Source organism: Bubalus kerabau, chromosome 16 (genome assembly GCF_029407905.1).
Source record: "Bubalus kerabau isolate K-KA32 ecotype Philippines breed swamp buffalo chromosome 16, PCC_UOA_SB_1v2, whole genome shotgun sequence".
Classification (NCBI taxonomy): Eukaryota; Metazoa; Chordata; class Mammalia; order Artiodactyla; family Bovidae; genus Bubalus; species Bubalus kerabau.
In genome coordinates, this window is record NC_073639.1 from 77,112,084 (window position 1) to 77,139,405 (window position 27,322).

At 67.5% G+C, this 27,322-nt stretch overlaps 1 protein-coding gene across 7 annotated transcripts in view; it reads right to left on the bottom strand.

Annotated features, from left to right (window-relative positions):
• Positions 1–27,322, bottom strand: part of ARVCF (ARVCF delta catenin family member) — a 30,383-nt gene that overhangs the window by 2,366 nt on the left and 695 nt on the right. For 4 of the 7 annotated variants that reach the window (XM_055549893.1, XM_055549894.1, XM_055549892.1 and 1 more), the window contains exons 2-12: positions 13,911–14,119; positions 6,500–6,658; positions 5,867–6,393; positions 4,664–5,163; positions 4,110–4,293; positions 3,459–3,576; positions 3,045–3,216; positions 1,604–1,675; positions 628–755; positions 325–475; positions 36–234 (exon numbers count right to left, since the gene is read on the bottom strand). In XM_055549893.1, coding sequence (XP_055405868.1) covers positions 36–234; positions 325–475; positions 628–755; positions 1,604–1,675; positions 3,045–3,216; positions 3,459–3,576; positions 4,110–4,293; positions 4,664–5,163; positions 5,867–6,393; positions 6,500–6,658; positions 13,911–14,105 — 2,405 coding nt within the window. In that variant the 5' untranslated portion in view covers positions 14,106–14,119. Of the gene's footprint in view, positions 1–35; positions 235–324; positions 476–627; positions 756–1,603; positions 1,676–3,044; positions 3,217–3,458; positions 3,577–4,109; positions 4,294–4,663; positions 5,164–5,866; positions 6,394–6,499; positions 6,659–10,995; positions 11,158–13,910; positions 14,120–27,322 lie in introns of those variants that run through there. The other 3 variants (XM_055549899.1, XM_055549898.1, XM_055549897.1) reach the window with 1 other exon arrangement.

A 27,322-nucleotide genomic window follows, 5' to 3' on the forward strand; every position in this document is an offset into this window, starting at 1 on the left:
TGCCCCGCCCCTCCCGCGGCCACGCCTGCACCCACCTGGAGGCGCCCAGTGCCACCAGCGCGGGCACGCCGCGAGCTTGCAGCAGCGAACGCGCGTTGTCCAGACTGTCGGACACGATCTCGTGGATGGTGTTGAGCACGGCCACCACTGTGTCCTCCTCCAGGCGGGCACCGGGCCGGGCGGGCGCCTGCGCGCTGCGCACGTTTCTCACGAGCTCGGCCATGGCGTAGCTCCCTGCGGGCGGCGGGCAGCGGGCTAGGGTCGGTGAGGCCGCACCGGCGGGGTCGGGGGGCCCGGGCTCCAGACCCCCGTGCCCGCGCTCACCGATAAGGTCTTTGTTGCGCCGGTCGAGCGAGAGGTTGCGCAGGGCGATGGCGACGGCGCGCACCACCTTGTCGGTCTCCGACTGCAGCAGCTCCACCAGCACCGGCAGCCCGCGCTCCTTGCGCACCGCGGCGCGGATGTACGTGGCCCACTGCGGCGGGGGGCAGCGTGCTCAGCTGGGGCCGCGTCGCGCGCCCAGCGGCGCCCTGACCGCCCCTTCGAGCCGGACCGCCCTCCCGCCGCGGACAAAGCCCGCCCCAGCAGCTCCACCCCGAAGCCTCCCTGCCCCGCGGGGCCTCTCACCACCCAGTTCCCGGCGCTGAGGTTCTGCAGGGCGCCGGCCGCGGCCTCCAGGGTGTTGAAGTTGCGGCTCTCCGTCAGGAGGGACAGGTAGAGACGCACCACCTCGGGCTGGTACAGCAGCTCGAAGCCTGGGCACGGAGTGCCCCCGCCGCGGTCACGCATGCCGCCCGTCACCCTCCCCATCCTGGGCGCTCCCGGGGCAGCGAAGCTGGGGCCCAGGGCGGCTATGACGTCACCGGGGGACGTTCCGCACCCACGTGATCACCCCTTAGCTGCCCGAGAGGAAAAGCCTTCCCATTTCATAGAGGAAGCAACGGAGGCTGGGAGAGGTCACGGACCCGGCTTAGGGGTGTGGGGCGTGGGCAGCACCCAGGACTGCTCCCCTAGCAACAGCCCCCACCCGCGCATCCTATGTTAGAGGCCTGCCCTCCAAGACACAGCCGCTCAACCCCTACTGGCGCCGCCTCAATGGAGGCCCCAGCCCAGCAGCAGAGTCGCTCCACTGTGCTCCAGGCGGAGCGGGGAGAAGCCTGCCAGGTCTGCCCCACACTGCGGCCTGTGTCTCTGGGCATCACCTCCATCCCCCGTCCCTCACCCTGCGTGTCATCAGCCCCTCCCCAATTCTGCCCCAACGCGCCAGGGTGCTCTGGACCAGCCTCCAAACTGGGCCTGACTGCACCCCTGGGCGCCTAGGCTGGCAAAGGTGGCTACTGGTTAGCCCTGCCCTTCGCTGAAGACCCTCGCTGCCATCCCCACCCACTCCTCCATGCCTCCACTCCCATACCTGCCTGAAGTTACCTTGGCACAGACCCTGATTTCCAGCCCTGAGCAGATGGCCAGAAGCTGGCACAGTCCTCTGGGAGTCCCACCCCTGTGGGCCTCAGTTTCCCCACTGGCCCCCAAGGCCCTTCAGGCCAGCTCGGTGGCACAGAACTTCACTCCTGGACCGGCCTGGCCTCTGCCTCCCCACACTCACCCTTGGCAGCCTCAGTGCGCTTGGGCAGGTCCAGGGTGTCCGAGTTCTGGTCCATCTCCCCATCCCGCTTCCCTGGAACAAAAGGGCAATGGAGGGTGAGATGGAGCCTGCAGGGCACAGGCGTGTATCAGGTGTGGCCCAGAAGACACCCCCACATCAGAGACGGGCACCAGGAGGCTGGAGCAGGGTGCTGTCCCGAGTTCAGCCAGACGTGTCGGCCCAGAGTGCAGTGGGGGCCAGGACTCGTCTCCCACTGGGTGCTGGGAGCCGCGCTTCAGATCACCCCACAGCCTCCTTGGGGTCCCAGGGCATGAACTCAGGGGCCAGCAGCCCAGGCTGGGCAGGGTGGTGCAGACGGGGCAGTGAGGCCTGGTGGGGGCAGGGCGCGCCAGGCTGCGGTGAAGCAGGCCTGGGGCGAACAGTGCCACTCACGGCGGCCGGGCCTGGCCCTGGGCGCTGGCGGCCAGGAGACGCCCCCCTAACCTGCCAGCCGAGGGCCAGTTCACCACCTCCCAGCCCCTCCACCCAGGCAGGACCCCCTTTCTCATGGAAGGCAGAGCTGAGATCAGACGGCCAGGGCTGGCTCTGCCCAGCCTCCTGGGGCCTTTGCGTGCTCCCGCTGTCTGCGCCATGCCTCACCCGCTCCATTGGAGGGCAGACTCTCTCCCCAGGGCCCTGGGGATGGACGTGCCCGGCCCTGTCCACCCTGGGCTCCCCCCACCCAGGACCACAGCTGAGGTTTCACAGAGGGACAGCCCCTCAGCCTCCCAACCAGCCCCAGGCACACATTCCTGCCGTTGTCATGGAGACGGCTGCCAGGAGAAGGGAGGGACCTTCCTACAGACGCAGGTCCTGTGGTTGTCATGGAGAGAGCTGCCTGAGCAATGGGGGGTCCCTGGTGCCCACTGCGCCCGCCAGGCCTGCATGCAGGCCGAGCAGGGACTCACCTTGATGGAACCACTCTTCTGGGCGGCCGAGGAAGCACGGGAGAGAGGAGAGGAGCCTGAGCGGGCAGCACCCCATGCCCCCCCAGGATCGGGCGGGGGACGGGGAGTCTCAGCCCGATCACTCCTGGGGGAGCGACCCCACGGGCGACGGGGTCAGGAAAGGCCATGCGGTGTGCGGGTGAGGTCGGCACAGACCCCGGGCAGCCGTGCCGGAGGCAGGGATGGAGTGAAGCGGGTGGGTGCTACCCCCCCCCGGGGTCCTCGGGCTCCCTGCCAACGCTGGAAGGCGGTGATGTCCAAACATGAGCCCCCAGAACCATTCCTGGAGCTGAAGGTCTGGGTCTGGGCACCAAAGGAGACCACCGCATGGGTTCGCTCCTGCCTGCCCCTGGGTGCCCCACTTGGCTCCCTGACCGTGACCCCCGTGGGTGTGGAGGGCCTTCAGCTCAGCGGGTCTGGGATCCAAGAGCCAAACCCCGGTGCCGCCCACACACCTTTGGCCTTCTTGCCACCGAAGCAGCCGGCGTCCTCCCTGCTCCGGCGCTGGGCGCTCCCGGAACCACCCGGGGGCCCGGGCTCGGCCTCCTGATACCTTTCGGCCCCTGGCACCTCCTTATGCACGTGGTAGGAGAGGTTCCGGACAATGCACACACAGTTCTCCACCGACTGTGGGGAGAGGGGGTGTGGGGCGCTGACCCTCCCGGGGGCACGCCGCGGCCCGTGAAGGCGGGAGGGGCCGGGGCCCACTGGGGTGAGACTCAGGGATGCGTCTGAGGGGAGGGGAGTACCTCCCCGTCGTGGACCATGTGCCCCACACCCCTGCTGCCCGAGAGCTCCAGGGCTCCTATTCAGACCCCAGCCCGTTGTGGGGGCTACAAGTCCGGCCCTTCCCGGGGCTCCCTGCCTACCTTGTTGTCAGTGTCCTTCCTGCCCACGGCCGACTGCAGAGCGTGCAGCAGGGCGTCCACCAGCCCCTCACACTCGCGGAGCCGCCGCCGGGCCTCTGCGCCGTCTGAGCTCACATTCCTGGGAGGCCAAGAGCGAGCCTGTGGGCTGAATCCTGTGGGGACTCTCCCCCCAGCCCTGGGGTCTTGTCTGCAGAGATTGCCCCCACACAGTCAGGGCTGCCAGCAGACGAGGGAGCCTGGCAGTGAATGGCAGACCGCGGGACCTGGGCCGGGGGCCCGCCTGCACCCACGTGGGGTGGGGGCTCCTCTGACTCCCAGAGGCCTGAGTCTGTGCAGCTCAGGGCTCTGCCTCTCAGGGACCTCACAGGGGGTTACCCTGACGGACAGACAGGACCCAGAGGACCTGGATCTGCGAGTTCCAGCTCCCCGCCTGGCTGTGGCAGGGCTACATGGAGGGACACAGACGTGCAGAGCAGGCCCGTTCTCGGACCCCGACAGGTGCTGTGACCAGCTCTGAGACCTAGGCCTGGGTGGCCAGCCGCCTTGCACGTTATCCGGGACACGGGGATGTCCCCAGGGCACAGGCCAGCTGGGCGCCTGGGTCCCGTCTCCTGGGCAGGGAAGAGCCCTGGCAGCCTTGAGGGCCCGCACCTCAGGCAACCTGACGTGTTCTTGAAGACGGTTGTCCACTCGGCGTCCCGTGGCTTGGAGTCCTCATTGGGCTCTGGCTCCCAGCCCGAGTTTGGCACGATGACCTCGTGGGTCAGCGTCTGCAGGCCATGGTCGATGATGACCATCTTCAGGGGCTCGTAGGATGACAGGTTCCAGAGCGTACCTGCGAGCACCATCGACCCGCCTGGGCTGACCGCAGGCTCTGTCTGCCCTTCCTCCCCAGAGGGCCAGCTCAGGGATCCCCTCCTCAACCAGCTCAGCCCAGCTCACACCAGCCATGGTGAGAGGCTGTGGGCACTCTGGGGTACAGGGGAGGGGAAGGAGCCCCCAGGGGCCGGGACACGGGAGGGGCTGGCAGGTGCACACCTTCCCAGCCACCCAGGCAGCTGGGACTGTGCTCCAGGGCCAAGAGGTGGTCGTCAAGTGACCCGCACCCAGCCACGGGCCCACCACTTCCCTGGAGGACCAGGGAGGGAGGGGTGGAGGAGTCGTGGTGGGCACACGGGAGCTGGGGGCCGGGGCGGGCGCCTCACCTGTGACAAGCTCGCGGACTTCGCTGTCCCGCGCTGCCCGCAGCAGGCGCACCAGGGCAGGCACTCCGCCACAGTCCCGGATGGCGGCCTTGTTGTCGGCGTCCCGGCCGTAGGAGAGGTTCCGCAGTGCCCCGCAGGCGCGGCGCCGCACCTCCGCCCGCGGGTGGTCCAGCAGGGCCACGAGCAGCGGCAGCCCCCGCAGCTGCCGCACGCGCCTCTTGACGGCCTCGTTCTCGAAGCACAGGTGCTGCAGGTAGGCGGCCGCGTTGGCCTTCACGGGGTCCACAGGGTGCCGCAGCATGGCCAGCACCTCGGGCAGCTCGGGGTCCCGCCAGCGTGGCTCCTTGCGGGCACTGTCTGCCGAGGGCGAGCGCCGCACCACCCGCTCCAGGCTGCCCAGGCTGCCGCGTTCCGGCTGCGCCAGGGGCGCCGCGGTGGCGGGGAAGGGCGGCCGCTCCTCCATCAGCTCGCCGCCGTCGTCCGCCACGTCCTCGTAGGCCCTGGGCGAGCGAGCACGCGCGTGACCATCCCCTCGCGGCTGCGGCCCTGCCCCCAAGCAATCACACTGGCTGTTGGGCAGGTTGTCCCCAGACCCGGGGAGTCGCTCACTCCCGCCACCAGGCAGACCCCCAACTCCCAGCAGAAACCTGGTGTTTCTGTGAAACACCAGGATGGGGTCCCACCTCCCGTGAGGCCCACGTGTACCCCCTGCACACAGCCTTGCTGGTAGGACCACGTGAGGGGCCACCAGGCCCGGGGTCAGATGTCCAACCCCCTTCCAGGTGACGGGCTGCGGCTGGGCAAGTGTCTCGCCTGTGGGCATGTTCCCACTCGCAGATGGAGACGCTGAGAGCGGGAGAAACAGAACCAGAAGTGCCGGCGGGAAGGGAAGGGCCGGGGCTTGGGTTCTGGGCACCCCTGTGCAGGGGCAGGCGTCTGGCACAAGCTCAGACAGACGCCCTGAGTTCGTATCTCCGGGGCCATCTAGCTGAAGCGGGGGCGGGAGGTGCCGGTGCTTCACCAGCTTCTCTGACTCCAGACCCGCACGAGGGGACCCAGTGCAGCCCCCCAGGCCTGAGCCCGCCCTTGCCGCTGTCCCCGAGAAGAGCCAAGGCCGATCCCGCAGCGAGACTGCCCAGGTGGTACCCTGGCACGGGGCGCAGGGCGGACTTCTTGGAGGTGGCAGCACGGCACAGGGCTCACCTGGAGCGCAGGCCCCGCCCACAGTCCGGCCTCCTCCGCGCGGCGGTGCCGTAGTCCGGCTCCAGCTCAGGGGCCCCTTCTTCGTCGGCTGCCAGGCTGCGAGCGTCGTCCTCCAAGCCATACGGTTCCGCCTGGAACCGCTCGGGCTGCGAGCGGCTGGCCGGCGGCCCCGGCTCCGGCCCTGGCCCCGCGGGAAAGGCCTCCCGGCGGCTGGGCAGGGTGAAGCAGCCATCGCCGGGGCCCGGGCCTGGGGGGCCTCCGCGTGGGGGCCGGACGCCCAGCCCTCGAGACAGGCTTCCGTAGCCGGGGACGTCGCGGGGCTCCTCGGGAAAGCCGCCCCCGCCGCCGAGGCAGGTGCGGGAGAGCGTGGCCGCTGGGCCGCCCCCACGCAGCAGGAAGTGCCGGTCCAGGGGGCCGTCGGTGAAGGGGCCCAGGGGGGGCCCGCCGTCCAGCAGGGGGAGGCCGTCGGGGCCCACGGGCACCTGGCGCAGGGTCCTCGTGGTCACCGTCTTGACTGTCTTGGTGACCTGGTGGGCAAGAGGGCGGCCGGTGGGCGGGCAGCCTGGGAGGCCAGGGCGGCTCGGCCCTGCGTCCTACGCCGGGCGGACACGCAGGAGGCGGGGCGCCGCGTACCTTGGTCTCCGTGCGGCGCGTGGTGCCGTCTTCCGACGTGACGATGGACACGTGGGAGGTGGGGGTGCCTGGGTCCTCCTCCACCGTCACGGTCTCCTCCAGCACCTCGGGCGCCTCCGGCATCGTGGCCAGTGAGGCCTGGCTGCCCGGGCTCTGCTCCTGGGCGAGGGGGCAGGTGTCGGCAGGACAGCCCCGAGCTCACCATCCCTGGGCACGGACGCCTCCCCACTCTCCTGTCCCGGGCCCATCTCAGCCGGGGCAGCATGTTCCTGCCTCTGACAGCGGAGGGCCTGGTCGCCCCCTTCCGGGTGGGGAGGGTTCCTGAGGGCTGAGCGAGTAGGTAAAGCCTGGCTCCCCACATGGTGGGCAGCCTTGCGGAGGAAGGGGGGGGCGGCCCTCGTGGGGGCTGTGCGGCTGGGCTGCTGCTGTTCCTGGAGACCCAGGCGCCCGCGGGACACTCATGATCCCTGGTGGGGCTACCTCCCTGCCCACCTCAGAGCGCAGAGGGTGGCAGGTTCCGCACCGTTCACTGGCTCCTGGAGGCCATACCCAGGCTCCTGCCACCCCCCAGGGCCCGTGGACGCCCTCGCAGGACAGAAATACCCAGTTCCCAGAAAACCCTGCGCACCCGGAGCAACAAAATACCCTGGGTCCTTCCGGCCGGATGCTCAGGGCTGCTGTGTGGGCAGGGCCTCCCTCGGGCCAGGGGCCGGTGCCCGCTCCCCGAGACCTGGTGCCAGGTCAGAGCCTAGAGAGGCTGGATCCAGGCCAGCAGGGCCCAGCCGACCCCGGAAGGGAGCCCTGGTGTCCCCTCCCTACACCCTGCCCCAGTCTCCCCAGCCAGGCCCTTAGCTCTCAGCACCCCTTGCCAACATCCCCGCAGACAAGACAGCGCTGCACAGGGGCGCTTCTGAAGGCCACGGGCCTGCGGGTCAGACTTTCTTGAGGGTAAACTGAGGCTCACAGAGGCCAGGCCAGCCCACAGCACGGCTGGGCCGGATCCCTGCCATGCCGAGCAGCATGAGGTCCCCCCTGCCTGCACCAGCACCCCAGGACCAGCCTCTGGCCAGGAGGGGCAGTGGCTGAGATCCAAGCCCTAGTGGGTGGCGCGGGGGCGCACACTCCTGGGTCAGCAGGAGGCCAGGCCCTGTTCCACGGCGAGACCCGTACCCTGATGGGTGGGGTCCCGTCCTAAAGGAACGCATGTTCCCCAACTGCACACAGTGCTGGGGTTGGGGCCTCCTCGGGGTCCAGGGGGAGCCTGGAGGACTAGCCCACAGGCTCTGGTGCCAGGGGCCACGGAACGTGCCCCTCCTCCAGAAGCAGGGCCCTGAGGACAGGTATGGCTTTATAAAGTGATGCTGAGGCCTGACAGAGGGCAGAGTGTGAGCAGGATGTGTGCGCTGCTAACAGGACCCCAGCGCCCCTGGAAAGGCTTCCCGGCCATACGTCACCCCTCGCGGGCCTCAGCCTGGCAGCACCTCCACGGTCCTAGAGAGCAGGCAGCATGTCTGCCGGGGTCCCGGTCCGGAGGAGGGAGGCCGCCGCCCAAGGAAGAGAAGCAGATGGAGGCCTGGGATGGGGACACGGGCGGTAGGCCCAGCAGAGTGGCCTGGCTCTTGTCTGAGGGCCCTGGGGAGCCAGGGAGGTGCAGGGGCAACCCACAGACCCTCAGCATCCCCGTCCCCTGCGTCTGCACTGGTCAAGGGAGGGGCATGAGTGTGGCAGGCAGTGGGCACTCTGCTGGCACAGGGGGCCAGGGGCCGGGCCGGGCTGGGCAGCAAGGCTGCAGGCTATGACGCCAGGAGGAGGGAGGGCAGGGAATCCAAGACCTGTCATGGGAGGGCCCTGGGGAGGTGTGCATATACTTGCATACGTTAACTCTCTCCCAGAAGAGGCCCCGCCCCACTGGGCTCGGGCTTCTGGGAGGGCACAGGGGGTGCACCCCTTGGGTCTCAGTGCCACTGGTGCCTGGCTGCCCAGCCTGTAGACACTGTGCAGTGGGGGGCTGAGGGTGTGGGGTCCAGGGGAGCCAGGAGCCCGGGAAGGCCTGGCAGCCCTGCGGCAGCTCCCACCGACACCAGCCCAGGCAGCCCGGCAGCGGGATCCCGAGGCCCTGAGAGCCCCCGCTGGCAAGTGACCTCAGGGAGCTAAAAATGGCGATGACTTCACTGGGGCAGGCGGGCAGGGAGGCGGCAGCCTGAGTCAGCCAGGGAGCATGGGGAGGCCTGGCCTCCATACACACGCCTGGGCACACGCATGCAGACAGGGACCTGGACACACATGTGCACTCACACACGCGTGCAAGAGCACCCAGCCCGGATCCCGGGCTCTCCCAACAGCACCCATCACCCACACCCCATGATACCACCCCCCGCCTTCTACCTGTGCCTCCAGGCTCCCTCAGCACCCCTGGCGTCCACCACAGAGACGGTAGGAGCCGGTAGGCGGGGGAGCCAAGGCCTGGGGGCCGCAGGGGCCCGAGGTCAAACCATGGCTGGTGCCTCCAAAACAGCTTTGGGGTGAGGACGTGGGGTCACTGACTCACCTCCAGGACATGGTCGGCGCTCACCAGAGGTTGCGGACCACCCTGCCTGCACCCCCATCTGGCTCCAGGCCCTACTCCAGGGCCCCGTGTCCCGTGTCTACCTACCCAGGCCAGCTGAGCCTCAGGGACCCCCAGCCCTGCAGCCCCAGACCGCCCTCGACACGGAGCCCCCCAACCCCCATCCCAACAGTCCCGTCCACCGCCTCTCCACCCCATCCTTGGCCCGGGCCCCACCCTTGCCTCTCATGCTGGGATAACTGTCCAGCCTCCCGTCACCTCTCCCCTGAGCCCACATCAGTTCCGTGGTCCTCCCGTCCATGGTGGCTGGGTCCACAGCCCCTGGGCCCGGCCCAGCAAGGGGCTGTGTCCAGGCCTGGGGTTTCCCATGAGCTCCTGGAGCTTGTGCACAGGGCCTGGTCCAGGATGCCAAGCCAGGGGCCGGAGTGACCAGCACCCCACTGCTCTCAAGAGGATCCCCAGGGCCCAGAGCTAGAGGGCCCTGGGCCGGCTACACACCTGGGCTCAGCTTCCTCACATGGAAACAGGAGGAAGCCAGGTGTCCAGGCTGTGGGACAGGGGGATAGCACCAGTCCTGCCTTTGTGACCAGATCTAGGGTGTGCGGGGCATAGAAAAGTGACCTGGGGGACAAGGCAAAAGCCCAGAGCAGCCTCTAGGGGCGCGTGCGGCGATGGCAGGAGGGCACAGAGAACAAGCACAGGCACAGCTGGGGGCCAGGTCAGGGGTGCCCGAGGCGCGGATCCACCCCCACTGCCTGCCTTTCCCGGAGGGGCACTCAGTGTCCATCATGAGGACCAGGATGTGGGGTGCCCACGACCCCACTGGCACACACGGGATGGGTTACGGCCGATGTCCAGGCCCTGGAGTGCGAGATGGCTGCTGGATAAATGAACGGAAGGGGAGGATCGCCAGTCCCCCACCCAGCATGGCCATCCTGGTAGGGTCTAGGCCAGGCAGTGCAAGCCTCTGTCCCTAAGGAGCAAGTTCTTGGCCACTACAGAAGCCCTGTCCCGTCCTGCCCAGAGTGGCGGGCCCAGCCTGGCTGACTGGGAGCTCACCCCTCCACAGCAGCACTCCACCTGCGAGTGCACAGCCCCAGGCCAAGTAACCAGAGGACACAGGGCGGTGGGTGCCCTGCAGACTAGGGGAGCGAGCCTGTGGGCGACAGCAGGGTGGGCTTTCCCCTAACCCAGCTTCCCCAAGCCCAGCCCACAACCATCAGCCACATGGTGGCCCCAGATGCCCTCGGCTCCCCTGAACTGGTCCCTCGGTCTCTGGAGCCAGCAGGCACCTAGCTGTCCAGCTGGGCAGGTGTCCAGACCCACCTCTTGCCTTTCCCCTCTGTCTCAGTTTCCGTGCCTGTAAGTGCACCACCCCACACACACTCTGAGCAAGCGTGCAGGCTATCCACCAGCCTTCCCCGGTGCTGGTGGTGCTCGGAGGTCACCCCCTCGCCTCTGCACGTGGGCAGGGCAGGCCCCCAGCCCTCGCTCCACGTGCGCTGCCGCGGCAGACCAGCTTCCATTAGAATCCTGAAGCTTCTGCGCGGCCCCCCCAAGCCGGGGCCCTGGGAACGTGGGGGAGGCGTAGCCGCGCCGCCCTCTCCAGACGCGGCCTCCCTCCTGCAGCAGAGGTGCCACTCCGGGAGGCCCTCCCACCACCCTGTCCCAGGCACCTGTCCGGGGCGCTGGCCGGGGTGCGCCCGCGGGCCCCCGCCTCCATGGCCCCAACCCCGGCCCGCTCTCCGCACCCCCGGCGGCGCGTCCACTCAGCCCCCACGCCCGGCCCCGGCCCCGGGGGCGCAGACAATAGCTGCCTCAGGCCGGCGGCTCCACAAACAAAAGCGGGTCCTCCCGGAGGGCCAGCGCCCCGCCCTCCGCCACCGGTCCCCTAGACGGAGCCCCCGCCCGGGACCAAGTTCCTTCCAACCTGTCTGAGTTCGGCCGGCATCGGGCCGGGCGCGGGGGGCGCGGGCCGGCGGCGGCGGCGGCGGCTGGACCGGGATCGGCTCCGGTGCCTCGGCCGCTCGGGTCGGGCTCGGCGGACTCGCTCCCGGCGGTCGGACCTGGCTGAGCGGCGGCTAGCGGCCGACGGGCGGGGCGGGGCGAGGCGACGAGGCGAGCGGCCAATCGGGCGGAGCCAAACTGGGGCGGGGCGGCGAACAGCCAATGGGGCGGGGCCAAGGTGGGTGGGGCGGGGCGAAACTGGGGCGGGGCGGCGAGCAGCCAATCGGATGGGGCGGCGCCCAGCGGGCGGGGTGGGCCGCAGCCAATCGGTAGGGGCGGCGCCCGGCGGGGGACGGGGCGGGGCAGGGCCGGGGTCGCCCTTCGCCCCCGCGGCCGGTCAGGGCTCCCGGTCCCCACGCCCCTGCCGCGGGGCTGGCATTTTCCCGCTGAGCCCTTCCTCGACCTCGGTTTGCTCCCAGTGAAAGCGCTCCCCACCCCTGCAGGTGGCCCACAGGCCTCTGAGACTTGAGGTCCCCCGCTCTGGGTCCCCCAGCCGCTGAGCGGTGTCAGAGCAGACAGATTACAGGGAGGGGAGGGAGCATCACTGTTGGGTGGCTGGGTGAAGGCTGACGGGCCTAGCTGGCCTCAGACCCTCTCCTCCCGCCTTTGATGTACTAAGCGGTGGCTGGGGTGGGGGCGGTTATCAAGGCTTCTGACCCGTCTGGGGGCTAACTCTCCGCCCGCAGCAGGCCACTCCCGGGAGTCTGGCTCCCCCTAAGGTAACACAGACCTGGGGGAGGTTCGGGGGACTGGGCACGAGAGGGGGCCCTGGCCTGGGCTCTCTGCTTTCCACCCACTTCTCCCCAGACCCCCTGTCCCTTCCAAGTCACACCAGCACACGGGCCACGCAGCCAGCATGCTCAAGCTCTCTGGGTGTCCACTGCATGTCCTTCTAAGCCTCAGTTTTCCTTAAGTTGCTCCTCACCACTGGTCCCTGTAACTCGGAGCCACATGAGGCAGGAGCAGAAGACGGGACCACTGCCCTGAGGGAACCTGGACGCTTCTATGTGAGTAGATCCTTCTCCCAAATTTCACACTCTGCTGGTGCCACGGCCACACCCCCATCTCGGCCTGGCCTGCTGCTGGCCAGGTCCCTACAGGTGACTCCTGCCACACACACATTGGGTGAGGGCCAGCCCTGCTCCAGCCAGCCTGCTCCAGGTGTCCGGAGGAGGCCACCCTTTCTGCTGGACGATGAAAGGCCTGCAGTCAGGCCTACGGCACAGCCTCGGGGTCATGGCAGCCCCCACCCCTTGGCTCACCAGCCCCAGCCGCCTGCCTGGCCACCAGCCTCCAAGCTTCATAGACCTGGGCTCTGACCCCAAGGGCCAGGTCCAGGCAGCTGAGGGTCACAGGTGGCTCACCAGGCACCTCCTGCTGAGACGGGGCTGGGAAGCAGGTGCAGCGTAGAGGCCGCCAGGCCCAGTGGGCTACATGTGGCCTGGCCTCCCCAGTGTCCCCATCAGTCCTGCTAGTCTGATCTCAGCCTGAGAAACCATCTCCTGCCAAGAGACAGAATACCAGGGGCAGGGCTGGAGGGCCCCCGGTGGGAGGGGCAGTGGCCAGGGAGGGTGGTGGCCTTTCAGGCCAGGGCAGCTCCGGGCTATGGGAACGTCTTCCCACCGGGTCGTCGACCCTCAGCTCACCCTCTGGGCTGGATGCCAGAGCCCTTTCTGGACTGGGAGGGCTGGAGCCTGGAAAGAGCACCCAAGAGTAACCTTGGGGTCATGGGCTGCCACTGTCCCCATGAGGCCCAGCCGGCCGTGTTGCTCCCAAAGTTTGGGGGTGCAGGCCTCACTGTCTGGAGTGGCCGGGGTCCAGGGGGCCACGGGGTGGCCCTCGTACCTAGACCCACTTGGCTTCAGCTCCAGCCTCTGTGAACCAGCTGTGCGGCCACGTCAGCGCCAGCCAGCATGGAAAGAGCTGCCCAACGTGTCCGGTCTGTGGAGAGGTGTCTTTGGCTGTGACCACAGACCTAGCTGGGCTGTGCGTGCAGACTGCCCACCATCAGATGAGGACATCAAGGCTTGGGGAAGTCACTGGCCATGTCCCCCATCTGACCACGGGCCACTGCTTCTGAGTCCCACACACCCAGGCTGGGCAGCCGAGCCTGCTGGGCCAGTCTCGGGCCAGACCCGTACCCTGCTCCCTCTCTCTCCGGCCACAGGGGCCTCCGGTCCCCACTCTGCCAGTGTGAGTCTGGCTCCCCTGAACCCTGCCAGCGCCCTGCCCTGCACCTCAGCCCGTCACAGCAACCTCCAGGCAAAGCGTTCCCTCCTCTGCCGACACCCCAGGAGCCAGCCCCCACCTGTGGGTTTGGCGGTAGGGCACAGCTCACATGGGGAGGAGCCCAGGAGGCCGCATGGGACTGTCCATCCCCACTTCAGAGTTCTCAGGCCAGGAGCAGTCCAGGCTCACTCCTCCTGGGGCTGTGCAGGGCAGTCGCCGTCATGCTCCAGGCAGCAGGCAGAGCCCAGCCTTACCTGAGCCTTCCCGGTGGCTGGCCCGCTGACGGACGCAGCAGCAGCAAAGGCAGGGTGACTCCGTGGAAGCCGAACCCTCTGCGTGCCCAGGCTGAGTGCTGAGCCGCCCAGAGGGGACCCTGCCCAGCTGCCTGGGCCCCGGGGGCTCCCTCAGGTGGAAAGCGCCATTCTGAGAGTATGGCCGTGTCCTGCCCCCTTGTCACATGATGTCCTGCACACCCAGGGGGGCCGGAATCCCACTCCCTTTCCGTCCCGAGGCCCCAGGAGGCCTCAAAATAAGTGGCTGCCTGCGGGCTTGTGGTCCACCGGGGTCCCGTGATTGTCTTCCCGCTGGGCCGAGTCCCAGGGCTAGTACCTGCAGAACCAGCTGTTGCCAGGCCATGGGCAGGGACTGCCTGCCGCCTGCGCCAGGCTGCTGGGCGCGCTCCAGCTGCAGGGCGACATGGCGCCGCTCCTGCTCCAGCGCCCGCGTCAGCAGCTCGAAGCGGGCCTCCTGCTCTCTCACTGAGGCCAGGATGGTGGCGGCCGAGCGCACACTGCAGTCCTCCATGACCAGGGCGCCAGCTGCGGGCAGAGCAGAGCAAGTCAGGGTGCGGCCAGGGCAGGGGCCCAGGAAGTCGTCGCGGGCCCCCTGCCCACCCCACTCTCAGAACAAGTGACTCACGACCAAACCAGAGCGTGCAGCCCTCTGGAGAGACGCCACATTGATTAAATTCTAAATTAAAAGCCATTAATCCAAGGCTGGCCGGAAGCAGCCGGCTCCCTCCCCAGGGCGTGCGGGGCTCTGACCCAGGCTCCCTGCTTCCTGCCAGGCCTGGCAGAACTGCGGGCCCTGAGCCCACGGGGGAGGACTGGGGAGGGAAGGGAAAGTACGGAAGAGCAGGCGTGACCAGCTCTCAGACCTCCCAGGTCCTCCGCTGACCAGGGCACCCGCCAGCTCACCACAGCCTCGTGGCCCCCGCGCAAGCCCAGCTCAGAGGTGGACGCTGGGGCCTGGAGAGCATGGGAGGCCCCTCTGTGGCCACAGGAATGGCCCGGTGGGCCCAGGGCGCCAGCGCACAGGGAGTGGAAAGCTGCCCCGCAGCTGCTGGGTGCCCCCAAAGGGTCAGATGAGCTGCTCACAGGCCCAGGTTGTGCTGGCCACAAGGACAGAGCCCAGGGAGGAGAGTCAGCCCTGGGCTCGGCTTGTACCAGCGCGGCTGGGCTGGGGGCATGGGCACACCTCAGAGACACCCCCATGCCCGTGACAGATGGGCAGAGCACGGCCCCATGAGGGAAGAGGCCAGCAGGGCCCCAGAGCTGGCCTTGGCCTGCCCAGCGCCTGTTACACCAAGCCTCCAGGACAGCGGTTGGCGCCGGTCGTGGGCCACTGCAGGCCATGCGTTTTGAAGCTGGACCGAGAAACTGTGACGATGCCTCCCCTGGCAGATTCCGGGGAGAGGTGGGCACCAGGCTCACCTCTCTGCTGGCCCGGGAGGCCTGGGGGCTGGGGGTGTGTGCCCTGTGGGACTGCGGTGACCTTCGACCTCCTGCCTGGCCAGCACCTTCCCTGCCCCCGTCCACTAGTGAGGGCCTCGCACTGCCCACCGGGTACACCCCCGCCCAGACCCTGACCCCAGCGTCCTGAGTCCTGGGTGCAGGTTGCTCATGGGGAGGGGGGATGTCTAGCAGGAAGACAGGGACAGACACACCGTCCAGAGACCACCTCACCTGTCCTGGGGCAGGTGACCAGGCTGAGCACCCCTGGGAGGAGCCCCGGGTGGGTGGAGAGATGGAAGGGCAGGAAGCAGGTGGAAGGGAACGCAGGGGAGCAGTGAGGGGAGCATGGAGGAGTGGTGAGATGAGCAAGGAGGAGCACTGAGGGGAGCACGGAGAGCGATGAGAAGGAGCACTGAGGGGAGCACGGAGAGCGGTGAGGGGAGCACAGAGGAGCACAGAGGGGAGCACGAGGAGCGTTGAGGGGAGCACGGAGGAGCACTGAATTGAGCACGGGGAGGGGTGAGGGGATCACATTGAGTGATGAGGGGGAGCACTGGGGAACACTAGGGAGCGTTGAGGGTGAGCACAGGGGAGAATGGGGAACGGTGAGGGGAGCACATTGAGTGATGGGGGGAGGACTGAGGGGAGCACCGAGGAGCAGTGAGGGGACATGTGGATGCTGCAGGGGGGCGTGGTGTGGGTGGGTTTTGAGGGGGCAGTTCGGGGAGGAAGGGAGGCTGGCCATGGCATGGGGGGGCGGGCAGCCGGGGGCCTGAGTGGGTGGGCAGGGGTGAGGTGGACACCCCCCCGGGGGCTCCCAGCCGGCCGGGACAGCACTGTGGCCAGCACTTGCTCCCCCAGGAGGGCATGGGTACCCAGAAGGACTGGCGGGGTGCTGACCGTCCCCGAAACCGTGCCTGCACTTGGGCATCTGTCTTTGTGCTGAGCCAGCCGCTCCTCCTCCTCACAGGCCCGGCCAAACCCGGCTCCAGAAATCAAATTATGGGGACGGAGTCCAGTCTGGGCTGAGGAATTAGAGGAATTTCCGATGGGTCAGGCCAGCGGGGAGGCGGGCAGGAGGCTGGGGCTCCAGGGCCCTCCCCTTGCAGGCTCTTTGCTGGCCTGCTCCCCAGCGCCCCTGACCTCTGCGAGGGAAGGACAGGGCTCTGCTTCCTCACTGACCCCTTCCTCCGGGCGCGAGGGGAGTGGGCCGCAGCCCACCGCCTGGGAGGGCGCCATGTTGCCCTGGCCCTCTGAGGGCCTGCCTTCACCCCGCTGCCCCGTGGGGATCAGAGGGCGCCCTCAGCCCTGGGGAGAGCTGCTGGCCGAAGCCACGAGGACGGCGCGGCGCCACGGCCAGGCGGGGTCCGCACCCGCCCATCATGGCGAGGCCCGTGGGGTCACCCGGAGCTGGTGCAGGGCTGGGGGCAGGCCTGGGTGGGAAGAGACTGTCCTCGACCATAAGACCGTGGAAGAAACTGCAGAGGAGAAAGGACTGGCTCGCCTTCACGAGAAAGAAGGGTTTCTGAACATCCAGAAAAAGCGCCTCTGGCCGAGGTTGTCCTTGGTGGAGTGAGTGCTCAGATGGGAGCTGCTGGGCCGCACGCCTACCACCGCGGAAGCCGGGCAAGCTCATGGGACACACGCCATCGCTCTCCACTGTTGGCATGTTTCCAATTTTCCACGATAGGCAGTAGGAAAAAAATGACAAGACCAAGATACCGTCGACATGCGGGAACCAAGGGTTCACAATGTCCAGTAGACAAGTGACCCCCTTCATCTACACGGTGCCCGGAGGAGCCTGCAGAAACCAACACCCAGCCCAAGAGCAAAAAGGGCACCTGCCAGGGGTCCTAGGCTTCCCTGGTGGCTCAGCTGGTAAAGAATCCGCCTGCAGTGCAGACCCCGGATGACCTCTGGGTTGGGAGGATCCCCCAGACAAGGGAAAGGCTACCCACTCCAGTATTCTGGCCTGGAGAATTCCAAGTCCATGGGGTTGCAAAGAGTTGGACACGACTGAGCGACTTTCACTAGACCCCACTAGACCAGGTGTGTGGCCCAGCGATGCTGTGTGCAGGATGAGTGTGGAAATGGTCACACGCGCGCACATTAGCACATACACACGGGAAGAAGGGCACGTTGGCCGTGGTGGGGCTCTGGGTGGAGGGCATGAGCCACTGGCGTAGGCAGGAAGCAGGTAAGAGCTGGGAAGGCGGGCGCCCCTCCCCACAGCAGCCTGGTAGGCGAGGGTGGGGCCTGGAAACGCCCCAGGGGCCCCGAGGGAAGCAGCCGGGTCTTCAGGGAGCTGGACGTCAGGCTGGACATCAGCTTTGCCCAGCAGAGGAGGTACCCCGCTGTCACCTGGGCCAGACACTGCAGGGGTGGGAGGTGGACACAGATGGCCCTTCGGTGACCTCCTCCTGCCCCCAGGCCGTCCCCATGAACACCCAGGAGCACCCATTGACCGCACAGAGGATGGCCGCTCTGGGCAGGGGCAATTCCTGAGGGCTTCCTGCCCCGCACGGAGGGGGTGCCCGGGGCCTGGGCAGCACTGATCAGCCACAGGGCAGGGGCCTACTGGACGGGCAGTCTGGGAGGACCGGAGGATGTGAGGGGCAGTTGTAGGAGGCCTGGGGGCAGGCTAAGGCAGGAATGCTTTCCGGGGCATGTGGAGCCTGAGGTCCGACATCCAACAGCCTAGGGCTAGGTCCAGGGCCGGGGCCTGGGAGCGGCCAGGGGGCCGCAGGCTGCACACAGCAGGGACAGGCCTGGCCCTGGCCAGAGGGTGGGTGAGCATGCCAGCTGCTGGGATGGGAGGCCTGGGACACAGGGAGCCCCTGTCAGACTCGAGAAGGGTCTGGGTCTGAGATTCCTGCTGGGGCAGGTTACAGACACATGCTCCGAGTCACAGGGCCTTGCCGCTCTGGGGAGACTTGGTGGACAGCTGCCTCCGTCCCTGCCCCAGACTCTGGCTGGGTCACAGCCCGAGGGCAAAGCCCGACAGGCTCTGGGGGGGGGGGGGGGGCTGGGCACTGAGGACCCCCACCACCACCACGGTGTCTGCAGCAGCCAGTCCAGGGCCGCCCCAAGGGAGGGCAGGGCAGGGAGGCATGGGGCTGGTGGGCACACTGCTCTCTGCACCAGTGGCCCACCCCCTCCAGCCCGGCCACGAAAGGGGAGCCCACAGTGAGCTACGTGGGGGAGCGGCCTGTTGTCTGCATTGCCTCCCCCAGGGTCCCCCTGGGAGGTGGCTCCCCCACCCCCATTCCCCCCTCCGCACTGTGCTGTGGGTGGACACAGGGCCGAGGCATTCCTAAGAGGGGACCAAACTGGGGGGTCCCGCTGGCCCCCGGGCCTGGAAGTCCAGCTCTTGCCCAGCAGCCAAGAGGTCACTGAGACTTCGATGAGCGCAGTGAGCCACAGCCGGGCAGCTGTCCGTCCAGGCCAAGGGCTGTGGCCCGCGTGCACCGGTACCCTCTGCCCGGAACACCCCTTCCCCTCCAAGACGTAGGACCCCTTCTTCCCAGGCCCCCTCTGTCACCATGGCAACGCCCAAGCTTCCCCAAGAGGGACAGAGGCTCTTTGTGGCAGCACAAAGTCCCTTTGAGGGGCTTCAGCTCCGGGGAGCCTGTGGCCAGCAAATCTCTGGGGGACACGGTTGGGCCCGTCAGCCCAGCCCCCGCCCTGAGGCTGCAGAGCCAAGGGAGCCGGAGAGTCTGGTGGTTCGGGATACCACCCCCAGCACCGCTTGCCCACACAACGGTCCCTGGGGTGAGCCCCTGTCCCCAGGGGGGGTGCTCCCTGCGGGGGCCTGGGGACTTCCCATGGCCTCCCCACCTTTGACAGGAGACCTACTCTTCTTGGAAAAGGGGAGGGGGTGGAGGCAGCAGGGAAGCCCCCTGCCGGAGGGGAAGTCGGGTTCAGGACGCAGCGGGTGATGGCCGAGAGGCTGCAGGTCTGGGGCCAGGCCGGCCCTGTCCCCTGTTCCACCCCACCTTCACCTGCCTGCCCCGAGGACGTGCAGCTGGGCCAGCTGGGTTGCCTGGGGCAGGCTTGCCGCAGCCAGGACCTCAGGACAGACTGGGGCAGGAGGGGGCCTTGCCGGGGAGGGGAGATGGGACCCTGGGGGTGGTGTGGGCCCAGTGTGGAGCCCCCCAGCGTGTTGCTTGGTCCCCGCTGCCCCCCATCCCCATGGGCCCCGGCCACCCTGGCCACTGCTGAGCAGGCACTTGGCAGTGCCCCGTGTGCCGGGCACCCTGCCCGGCAGCCCTCCCTGGGTGACCTCAGTCTGACCCCTGCAGCTTTGCTAACCCAGCGCCCAGAGCAGGGGCCACAGCCTCGGGGGCAGCGCAGGGCCGCGCTGGTCCGGGAGGGTCGGTTCTCTGTGGGCAGACCCACAGGGGGCAGGGGCGCGGGCTGCCAAGGGGCGGCCCTCCTGGTCAGGGGTGGGGGCTCCTCGCCCGCCTGGCCGGCTGCCCCGCCTGCATTCCTGGGAGCTGCTGACTCTTCTGGGCTCCTGGACGGGCTCGCGCGGACCTCTGTCAGCAGTCCCGGGCCCTCCCCCCACCAAGCCCAGGCCAGGGCCTCGCGGTCCTGTGGCTCAGCTTTGAGGAGGTTCCCTGGGAAGCTCGAGAGTAGGAAACGGGTCGCCTATCCCCTTATTGGGGAACAACGGGGGCCCTGAAGACACAGAGCCGACAGCCTGGGGGCGACGGTGTTAGGAAGACCCTCCAGTGGCTGTGGGCAGAGGCAGGGCGGCTGGGTCACCCGGGCCTGAATGAGCAGGCAACCGAGCAAAGCTCGCCCCGGGAAGGGGGCCCTGGGCCCCTCCAGCCTTGCCCCCAGTCCACAGCACCTAAGGGCCCTGCTGGTCTGCCCTTGCCCAGGGTCCCGTGTGGCCTCCAGCTGGCACCGGCCCCTCCTGGGGGCCTGGGACCCCACCTCCTCCCAGAAGCTGAGCTATGCCAGTTCCTCTGCTCCAGACTGCCCTTCCTCCCGACCAGACCGGTGCCTGAAGCCCAGGAGTGCCCATGGCAACAGGTCCAGACACCAGCAGTCTCCAGCCAACAGCACAGTCTCATATTTTATATGCAAACGCCCCAGCAGGGGCAAGGGGCTTCACCCCACCCCACCCCGTGCAGACTGCCCCCACACCCTCCCCTGCCCCTCCTCAGTGCCCCTGCCTGGCTCCCTGATGCCCCCATCCTGTGAGACCAAAGGATGCGTGTGCTCCCGCCCCACCAGCAGGACGTGGATCACTGTGGCAGGCTGACTGGCAGTTTGGGGGCTTCCTCGGACCCGCCTGCAGGCACACGCCTCCAGCCACCCACATGGTCATGCGCACACACGCCTGTCCACGCTGTGCAGCTGTGAGCCCACCAAGCTGCCCCAAGCGGCCTTGCCTGCCCTGGGGAATGGGTGGTGAGTGGTCTCTGACATCCGTGTGCTGGGGGAGGCAAGAGTTTGGCTCCTGGAGGGTCGGGCAGACCCGTGAGGCCTGGCCTGCAGCGCCCAGCCTTGGTCCACACCGGAGGTCCCTGTGACAGGAGGGGTTGTGTGGCTGGGCCAGGACCCTGGACAGAAGCCCTAGGGCGGCAGAGACCCCAGCGCCCAGGCCGCCCCTGCCGCCCCAGCGCCCCAGAGAGCGGCAGTTAACTGGCACAAGCCTAAGGAAGCTGTTGATATGTGTCCTTGAGAGGTGAAAGACGGCCTTGATCTGATGAACTGGGAACAAACTTTAAGAAGGACTGATCACGGACCCCACGGGGATTTGAAGAAAAATTCAGTGGAGGCTTGGCGGCCAGGACACTGTCAAGGCCATGGACACAGGCCAGAGGCAGGCCTGCCGAACCGCGGGGACAGCCCAGAGCCCACGGGACGGGGGGCGGGAGCGTGAGGCCAGGGCGCCGGGCCACGCCCGCTGGCACGGGGTCTCCGAGAGACCCCAGATCCAGCCGGGAGCCAGCCCACACAGCGGCCTCCAGCAGGGCTGCGTGGTCACGGTGGGCCTGAGCTGTCCGCCCAGGAGGAAGCCGGGAAGGCTGTGCTCACGCCAAGCTGGGCTTGCACGGCTCGCTCTCCCCGGGCTCTGTGCCCCGGGCGCCGGGCCACCCCAGGGAGCACCGAGGTGTCCACGGTGCCACCAGGCGGTCTGTGATGTTGGCTCAGCCCCCAGCGGCCCACCCACCCTATCCGCAGACAGACGCTCCTCTATGGCCTCGGCTGGCAGCTCCGCAAGCCGGGCGCCTCCCTTTCTCCTTTCTCATGACATCCCGACATCCCGAGGGTAAACCCAGCTCTGGACATTCTAAGAAAACATCGGGCAGACTTCCCACTGTCAGGGCCGACTGGCCACCCAGGCCCCTCTACCTGCACACTCAACCCCATCCATGGCTGCGGGGCGCCAGGCTCTCCCTGCAGGGCATGAGCAAGCGGAGGCCCTGGAGGACGGGCTGCCAGCCCGGCTCCCAGTCTCGTTATCTTGCAAAATGCAGAGAGCAGCAAGTACATTCAGACGAATGAATGGCCTAATTAGGATTTCACAGAGAGTGAAAATATTTTGAAAAGAGAAAGTTTAACTAAAGGCATATTTGAAATACCAAAGTCATCAATTGCAAACCTCAACCTGGCAACGTGTGCCGGGAGGGTAGGGGGCGTGGGGGCCTCACCCCACCTAACAACAGGCGGCCCTCCCCAGATCGGAGCACAAGACCGAAGTCAGGGCAGGGCTGATGACTCGGGGTGCCCCGCGGAGGGTCCCGCCGGGCCGGGCCGGAGCACACGCTCAGGGCCTGGGGAAGGAAGCTGACAGGCTGGCTCAGGCTGGGAGCAGAGCAGAGCACCCAGGGAACAGGCAGATGCTGATGTGGCTGGTGAGGCCCCACCCCGAGCAGAGATGCAAACAGGCAGGTGTGGGTGCAGCTGGTGCTGCGTCCACTGGAGGTCACAAGCATGCCAAGCCCACACCTAGAGGAGGAGGCCCACACACTCCCTGCAGGCCGCCAGAAGTGGGAGAGCCTTAGGGAACTGCCCAGGCCCGCTCAGAGGCGGGATGCCACAAAGGGGGCTCGCATCACTCTGCGGGCTTCTGAGAGGCTTCCCCACAGCAGGGACCTGTTCTTGGTCACCAAGAGGCTCAGACGGGCTGGAGACTCGGGGGGACCAGAGCAGGACCCACGTGCACAGGGCCAGCATGGCAGGGGCCCCCTGACAGCGTGGACCGGCCCGCACCTGCGGGGCCAGCTCGAGGCCGCCCAGGACTGTCCCACACAGAGGCTGGTTGGCCTGAGTGTCCAACGAGGACCCGGGGGTCCTGTTTCCAGTTTCCACTGACAGGACACGTCGGTCAGGTAATAGGTCAGATACAACTGTGTCAACCAAGCTCAGCCCTCACCTCCCGTCTGCGTCAACGCAGACTCCAGGTGGGTGAAGTCTCGGGCGTGGACGCCGACCTGGAAACACCAACGGGGTGGACGAACGTGTGCTCGCTCGGCCATGCTCAGAGGACATGCGTGGGACATGGAACCATGGGAAGAAGACTTCCATAGCTTCCGCACAGAACATGCAAAGTTTGAAACTTTCTCAAACAGAAAGTCACCAACCACAGGCAAACATGGAAGGCTGTAAAACGCCCGCAGTGGCCAATGCGCAAGACCCTGGCCCCAAGAGGCCCCACAGCCTGGACGCGGCCGAGCCTCCTCATCCCGACCGAGCAGGCCCCTTGCGGCCCCGCAGCCTGGCCACCGAGATGCTGGGCTGGTGTTCTCAGAGCTCGCCACCCTCTGCAAGTCCATCGGCACAGCAAACGGACTGCCCGGCCTCGCGGGCCCAGGGCCTCCTCCGCCTCCGTCCCTGCCTCCCTCCCCGGACGCTGCGCCCTGTGCCCCTGGAGCTGTCACCACAGAGGAGCCCACGAGGCAGGGCCGGCGCACGCCAGGCACAGCTCCTCCCCCTCTGACCGTGGCCCAGTGTGGCTGTGTGTGCTGGAGGCCACCTGGCCCCGCTGGGCCCTCACGTGGGCCCGTGGCCCGTCACTGCTGGCGGCTCCAGCCTCTCTGGTTCGTTGGGAACGGCCCCGAGCAGGATCAGAGCTGGCGGCCTGCAGAACACGTGGGCACTGACCGGCTGGGCACCCGCGTCTGGGCAGCACAGACCTGCCCGGCTGACGTCCTGGTGGGCATCCCGCAAGCCAGTGTCCATGGTCCACGCCCAGCCCCTTGGTGGATTCGAGCAGGGCTGGCAGGAGGCCTCACGTCCAGCCCTGTCCAGCCCGGGGTGGTGTGCCTACCTGGGCTGAGGCTGACCAGAGGCGCCCACACACACACTCAGGCCACAGTCTGTCCTTCTGTTGACCACAAGCCGCCCTGCCCTCCACCTGTGTGAGGACGGAACATCCCTGGGGAGGTCAGCACGTCCAGACACCCATTGGCAGGCTCTTCGTCCAGAGGGCACCTGCTGAGGCCAATCTGTGGGGCTGAGTCCCTCCTGGACAGGGTCAGACCCCGGCTGGTCATCCCTGGTTATCCCAGCCCGGGGCATCCTATGGTGCGCCGACAGGGGCCTGCCCCACAGGACCCTGAGCACGTTCTTGTCCCTCCTCGCACTGGGTCTGTCGCGTCCACACTTAGCACTGGCCACCTGGGCGTTTCTTACGCTTCTGACTATCCTTCAAAACCTGGAGCGTTCAGAGTTGTAAGCGGATAACCTCTCTGGCTTCCCGAGGCTGGGCGCGCTCTGCTGTGATATGCTCCCACACCAGGACCAGTGCAGGGGTCCACGCCCCACCTCCCCCAGGTCCCCTGAGGCTGGCCCCATCTGTGTGCCTCGTAGGCAGGCAGCGAGCCTCCCAGGCCCAGACCAAGAAACTTGCAGCTGCCTGTCTCAGCCAGGGTGCTGGGGATGCCTCCCCTCCCTGTGTCCAGGCCTGGGGACGCCTCCCCTCTCTCTGCTTGCAGCCAGGCCTGGCAATACTGCTGAAAAATGAAAAACAGGGTGGTACGACAGGTGGCAGGCCCCTCCGGGGATCACAGTGACGGGACCTCCCCCCCGGCTCCTCAGTGTCACCCAAGTGGTCTCAAGCCTCCATCCAACCTTTCCTTGCGGACATGGCTCATTTGGGGGCCCGAGGGTGCAGGCTTCTGCCTCCTGGCAGCCCCTTCAACAAGGGGAAGGGTGTCCAGTTGGGGCAGGATCGTGACGGGAGAGCAGGAGGCCAGGGCCAGAGGCAAGAAAGAAGGCTGGGGGGAGGGCTCGAGCCAGGCGTGTGTGTGCATGTGTGTACATGTGTGTGCGTGAGTGCCTGGGAGGCAGGCATGGTTGGGAGTCTGCCCGCTTGTGGCAGGACCTGCGGCCCCCACCAAGGTCAGGAATCAGCGTTTGCTCCGAATGTGATATGTCTGGGGCGCATCTGCTTCTGGCTTAAGCGTTGACAAAGACCTCGTCCCACGAGAACAACGTGCCTTTATTATCAGTCCTGATAACCACCCGACCACGGGAAGAACAGGGCTCCCACCTCGGGGGCTCCAGTGGGCCAAGAAGCCACCAAAGCAGAGGCAACCCGGGGTCCAGGCCAGTGTGGGGGTGGGGGGCATCTTCAGGGCGAGAAGGACTGAGAACCGGGAGGGTGTGGATGGTGTGTGGTGGGCGTGGACCTGGGCGGGGTCTGCATGCCCAGGGCAACTCGCCTCGGCAGCACCGTACCCTGGGGTGCTGGGGGCAGAGCCTCTTAAGAGCCCGGGGGCTGTGGATGGACAGACAGACGGGCAGGCCTGAGACATGAAGGCAGCAGCAGCAGTGGGGCTTGTGCTGCGAGGCTGAGGGTGCCTGTCGCAGGGAGCCCTCCTCAGCAACCCGCAGAGCTGGTCGGCGGGCTCGGGGGTCCCTGCCGAACAAGGACCCTGCACCAAGAGCCCGGGGTCCGAGAGGGCTGCTTCTGCCCCAGAAAGGTCTGTGGTGCCCCTGGCTGGGCAGGAACCCCCTGAGGCCGGCCAAAAGCCAGGATAGCAAGCACAGACCAGAGACACCTGGCAGCGTGAGGGAGCCCCCACGGTACAATCCCAGTCTGGAGGGGTGTGGGGCCTGGGCTGGGGCCAGGGATGGGGGATGGACGGATGGGCCCCAGGCTGGGGGGATGGGGCCCAGGTTGGGTGCTGGGGGGGATGGGGGGATGGGGGGATGGGGGGATGGGGGATGGGGCTTGGGCTGGGGGGGATGGGCCAGCAGCTCTGGGCCATGAAGGGTGGTGAGGAGCCCAAGCTTGCCCTGTCTGGAATCCTGTTCCACCATGGAAATCCTGGCCAGCCCCTGCTGGCCACTGGTCAGTCTGTGCATCTTGAAAGGACCCCCTTTGGCTGCGCCCTCTATGCCGCCCAGGACACTGAGGCAGAGAGGCACGGCCTGGTGTTGAGTGGCTGGCGCTGAGGCCTGGCCTGGACCCAGGGGCCATGCATGACAGGATGGCCACTGGGAGCCCGGCCCCAGCCTGCTCCCCCTGCTGTGTCCAGTACCCAGGGGCCTTGCCCTCTCCAGCTTCCCACTCTGGGCAGGGGACCCAGACAGAGCAAAGCTCCAGTGAGTGCTTCTGGGCGCCTGGGGAAGGGGTCCTCCTCCCCCCACTCCCCCCACCCTCGCACTGGGGGGCTGGGTGGAGCCGCTCTTGCTGGCTGTGGCGGCCCCTGGCGCCCTCTGGTGGCCGCACTCAGCTTGTGCCTGCTCTGCTGGAGGGCGCCGGCGCTCAGGGTGCGCCAGGGCCTCGGTGAGGGCTGTGCCTCACATCCACCGCCCCCCACCCCTCGGGGAGGGGCAAGGGGGAGGGGCCCCGCGAGTGATGCGGATGCCCCCCAGCTCCGGGCAGGTCGGCTGTGCAGCCCTCCCGGGCGAAGCCCCAGGAAGGGGCTCCTGACCTTGAGTCCCCCTGCTTATTCTTGGACCCCGAGTCCCGCTGGTTCCTCTCTGACCCTGAGTTCCCTCAGTTCCTCTCTGACCCTGAGTCCCCCCAGTAACTCTCCGACCCCTAGTTCCCACTTACGCTCTGACTCTGGGGTTCCTGCGCAGTGGCTGACACCTCATTTGAGTCTTGATGGATGAGGCAGCAAAGGAGCAGGTACCCAACTGAGACACTGCTGGGGAAAGCCCTGGGAACCCTGGCCACCTCCCTGGCACCCCACAACACTTACCCCCAGGACCCCCGCCCCGGCTGTCCCCTCCCTCCCTCCCTCCCGCCCGCTGGTTCAGGTGGGCTGGTGTCTCCATTCGCCCCTTGGCTCCTCTTGGAGGTGGAGGATCTCACTGGTGGCCCGGGGGTGGAGGAGAGGGAACCCACCTGAATCCTGTGCAGCACAGATGGGGCTGGTGGTGCAGCCCCCAGGGAAACCGGGAGATGCAGAGGGACCCCTAGGACTGAGAAGCGACCTGAGGGGCCACCCTGGGGGGAAGCATGTGGCCCAGGCTGGGTGGGGGGGTGCAGCTCTAGCCTGGCAGGACTGAGGGCGGGCCCCGCTCCCCCAGGAGGCATATGGTTAGCAGGCATCGTGCCCATGTGGAGAGTGGGGTAGGGGCTAGCTGGGCTGTGCTTGTGGGACCTCCTCCCCAGGCCAGGGCCAGACCAGAGTCCTGAGTGCAGTGCGTGCTCTATGCCCGGCCCTGGGCTGGGTGCCGGTGGACCTCAGACTTGGGGATGTGGGCGATGGGGGAGAGACAGGGCGCTGTGGAAGGGACGGGCGAGGCTGCGGGAAAACACGAGTGCCAGATTCACAGCTCCACACGCTGTGGCTGAACCCCAGACCCAGACCACCTGCTCGGGAACTGCTGCGTGTCCAGATACACTGAGACAGGGCAGGTGGGACCTGCTTGGGCTGGGAAGACCTGCGGGAGCCTGGACCCCAAGGCTCCCAGTGTGGGGCTGGGCATGCCCTCATCGGAAGGACGCCCCTAGGCTCACAGACCCTCACCTGGCGCATGCCCTGCATGGCGACTTGGGTGACCTGTGAAAGGGGTGCGAGGGAGAGGGGGTTACACACGGAATGAGACCCTCGGAGCAGCTTTTCTCCTTGTTCCTAAAACCTTTGGGTTAAAGGGAAAGGGGCACGGGAGTCTCCAACTCCTGTTTTCACTGTGACACGTTGTGCAGAGGTTAGAAATGGTGACATGTTGTAATAACCCAATATTTAATTATTTAAGATCAAAAGAGGCAGGCTGGGGATCTCCGGCTGCGTGCTCAGGATAACAGCCAATCTGGTCCGAGTCCCATTCCGGGTTGGGGGAAACGCGCCTCACACCAGCGGTTGGGGA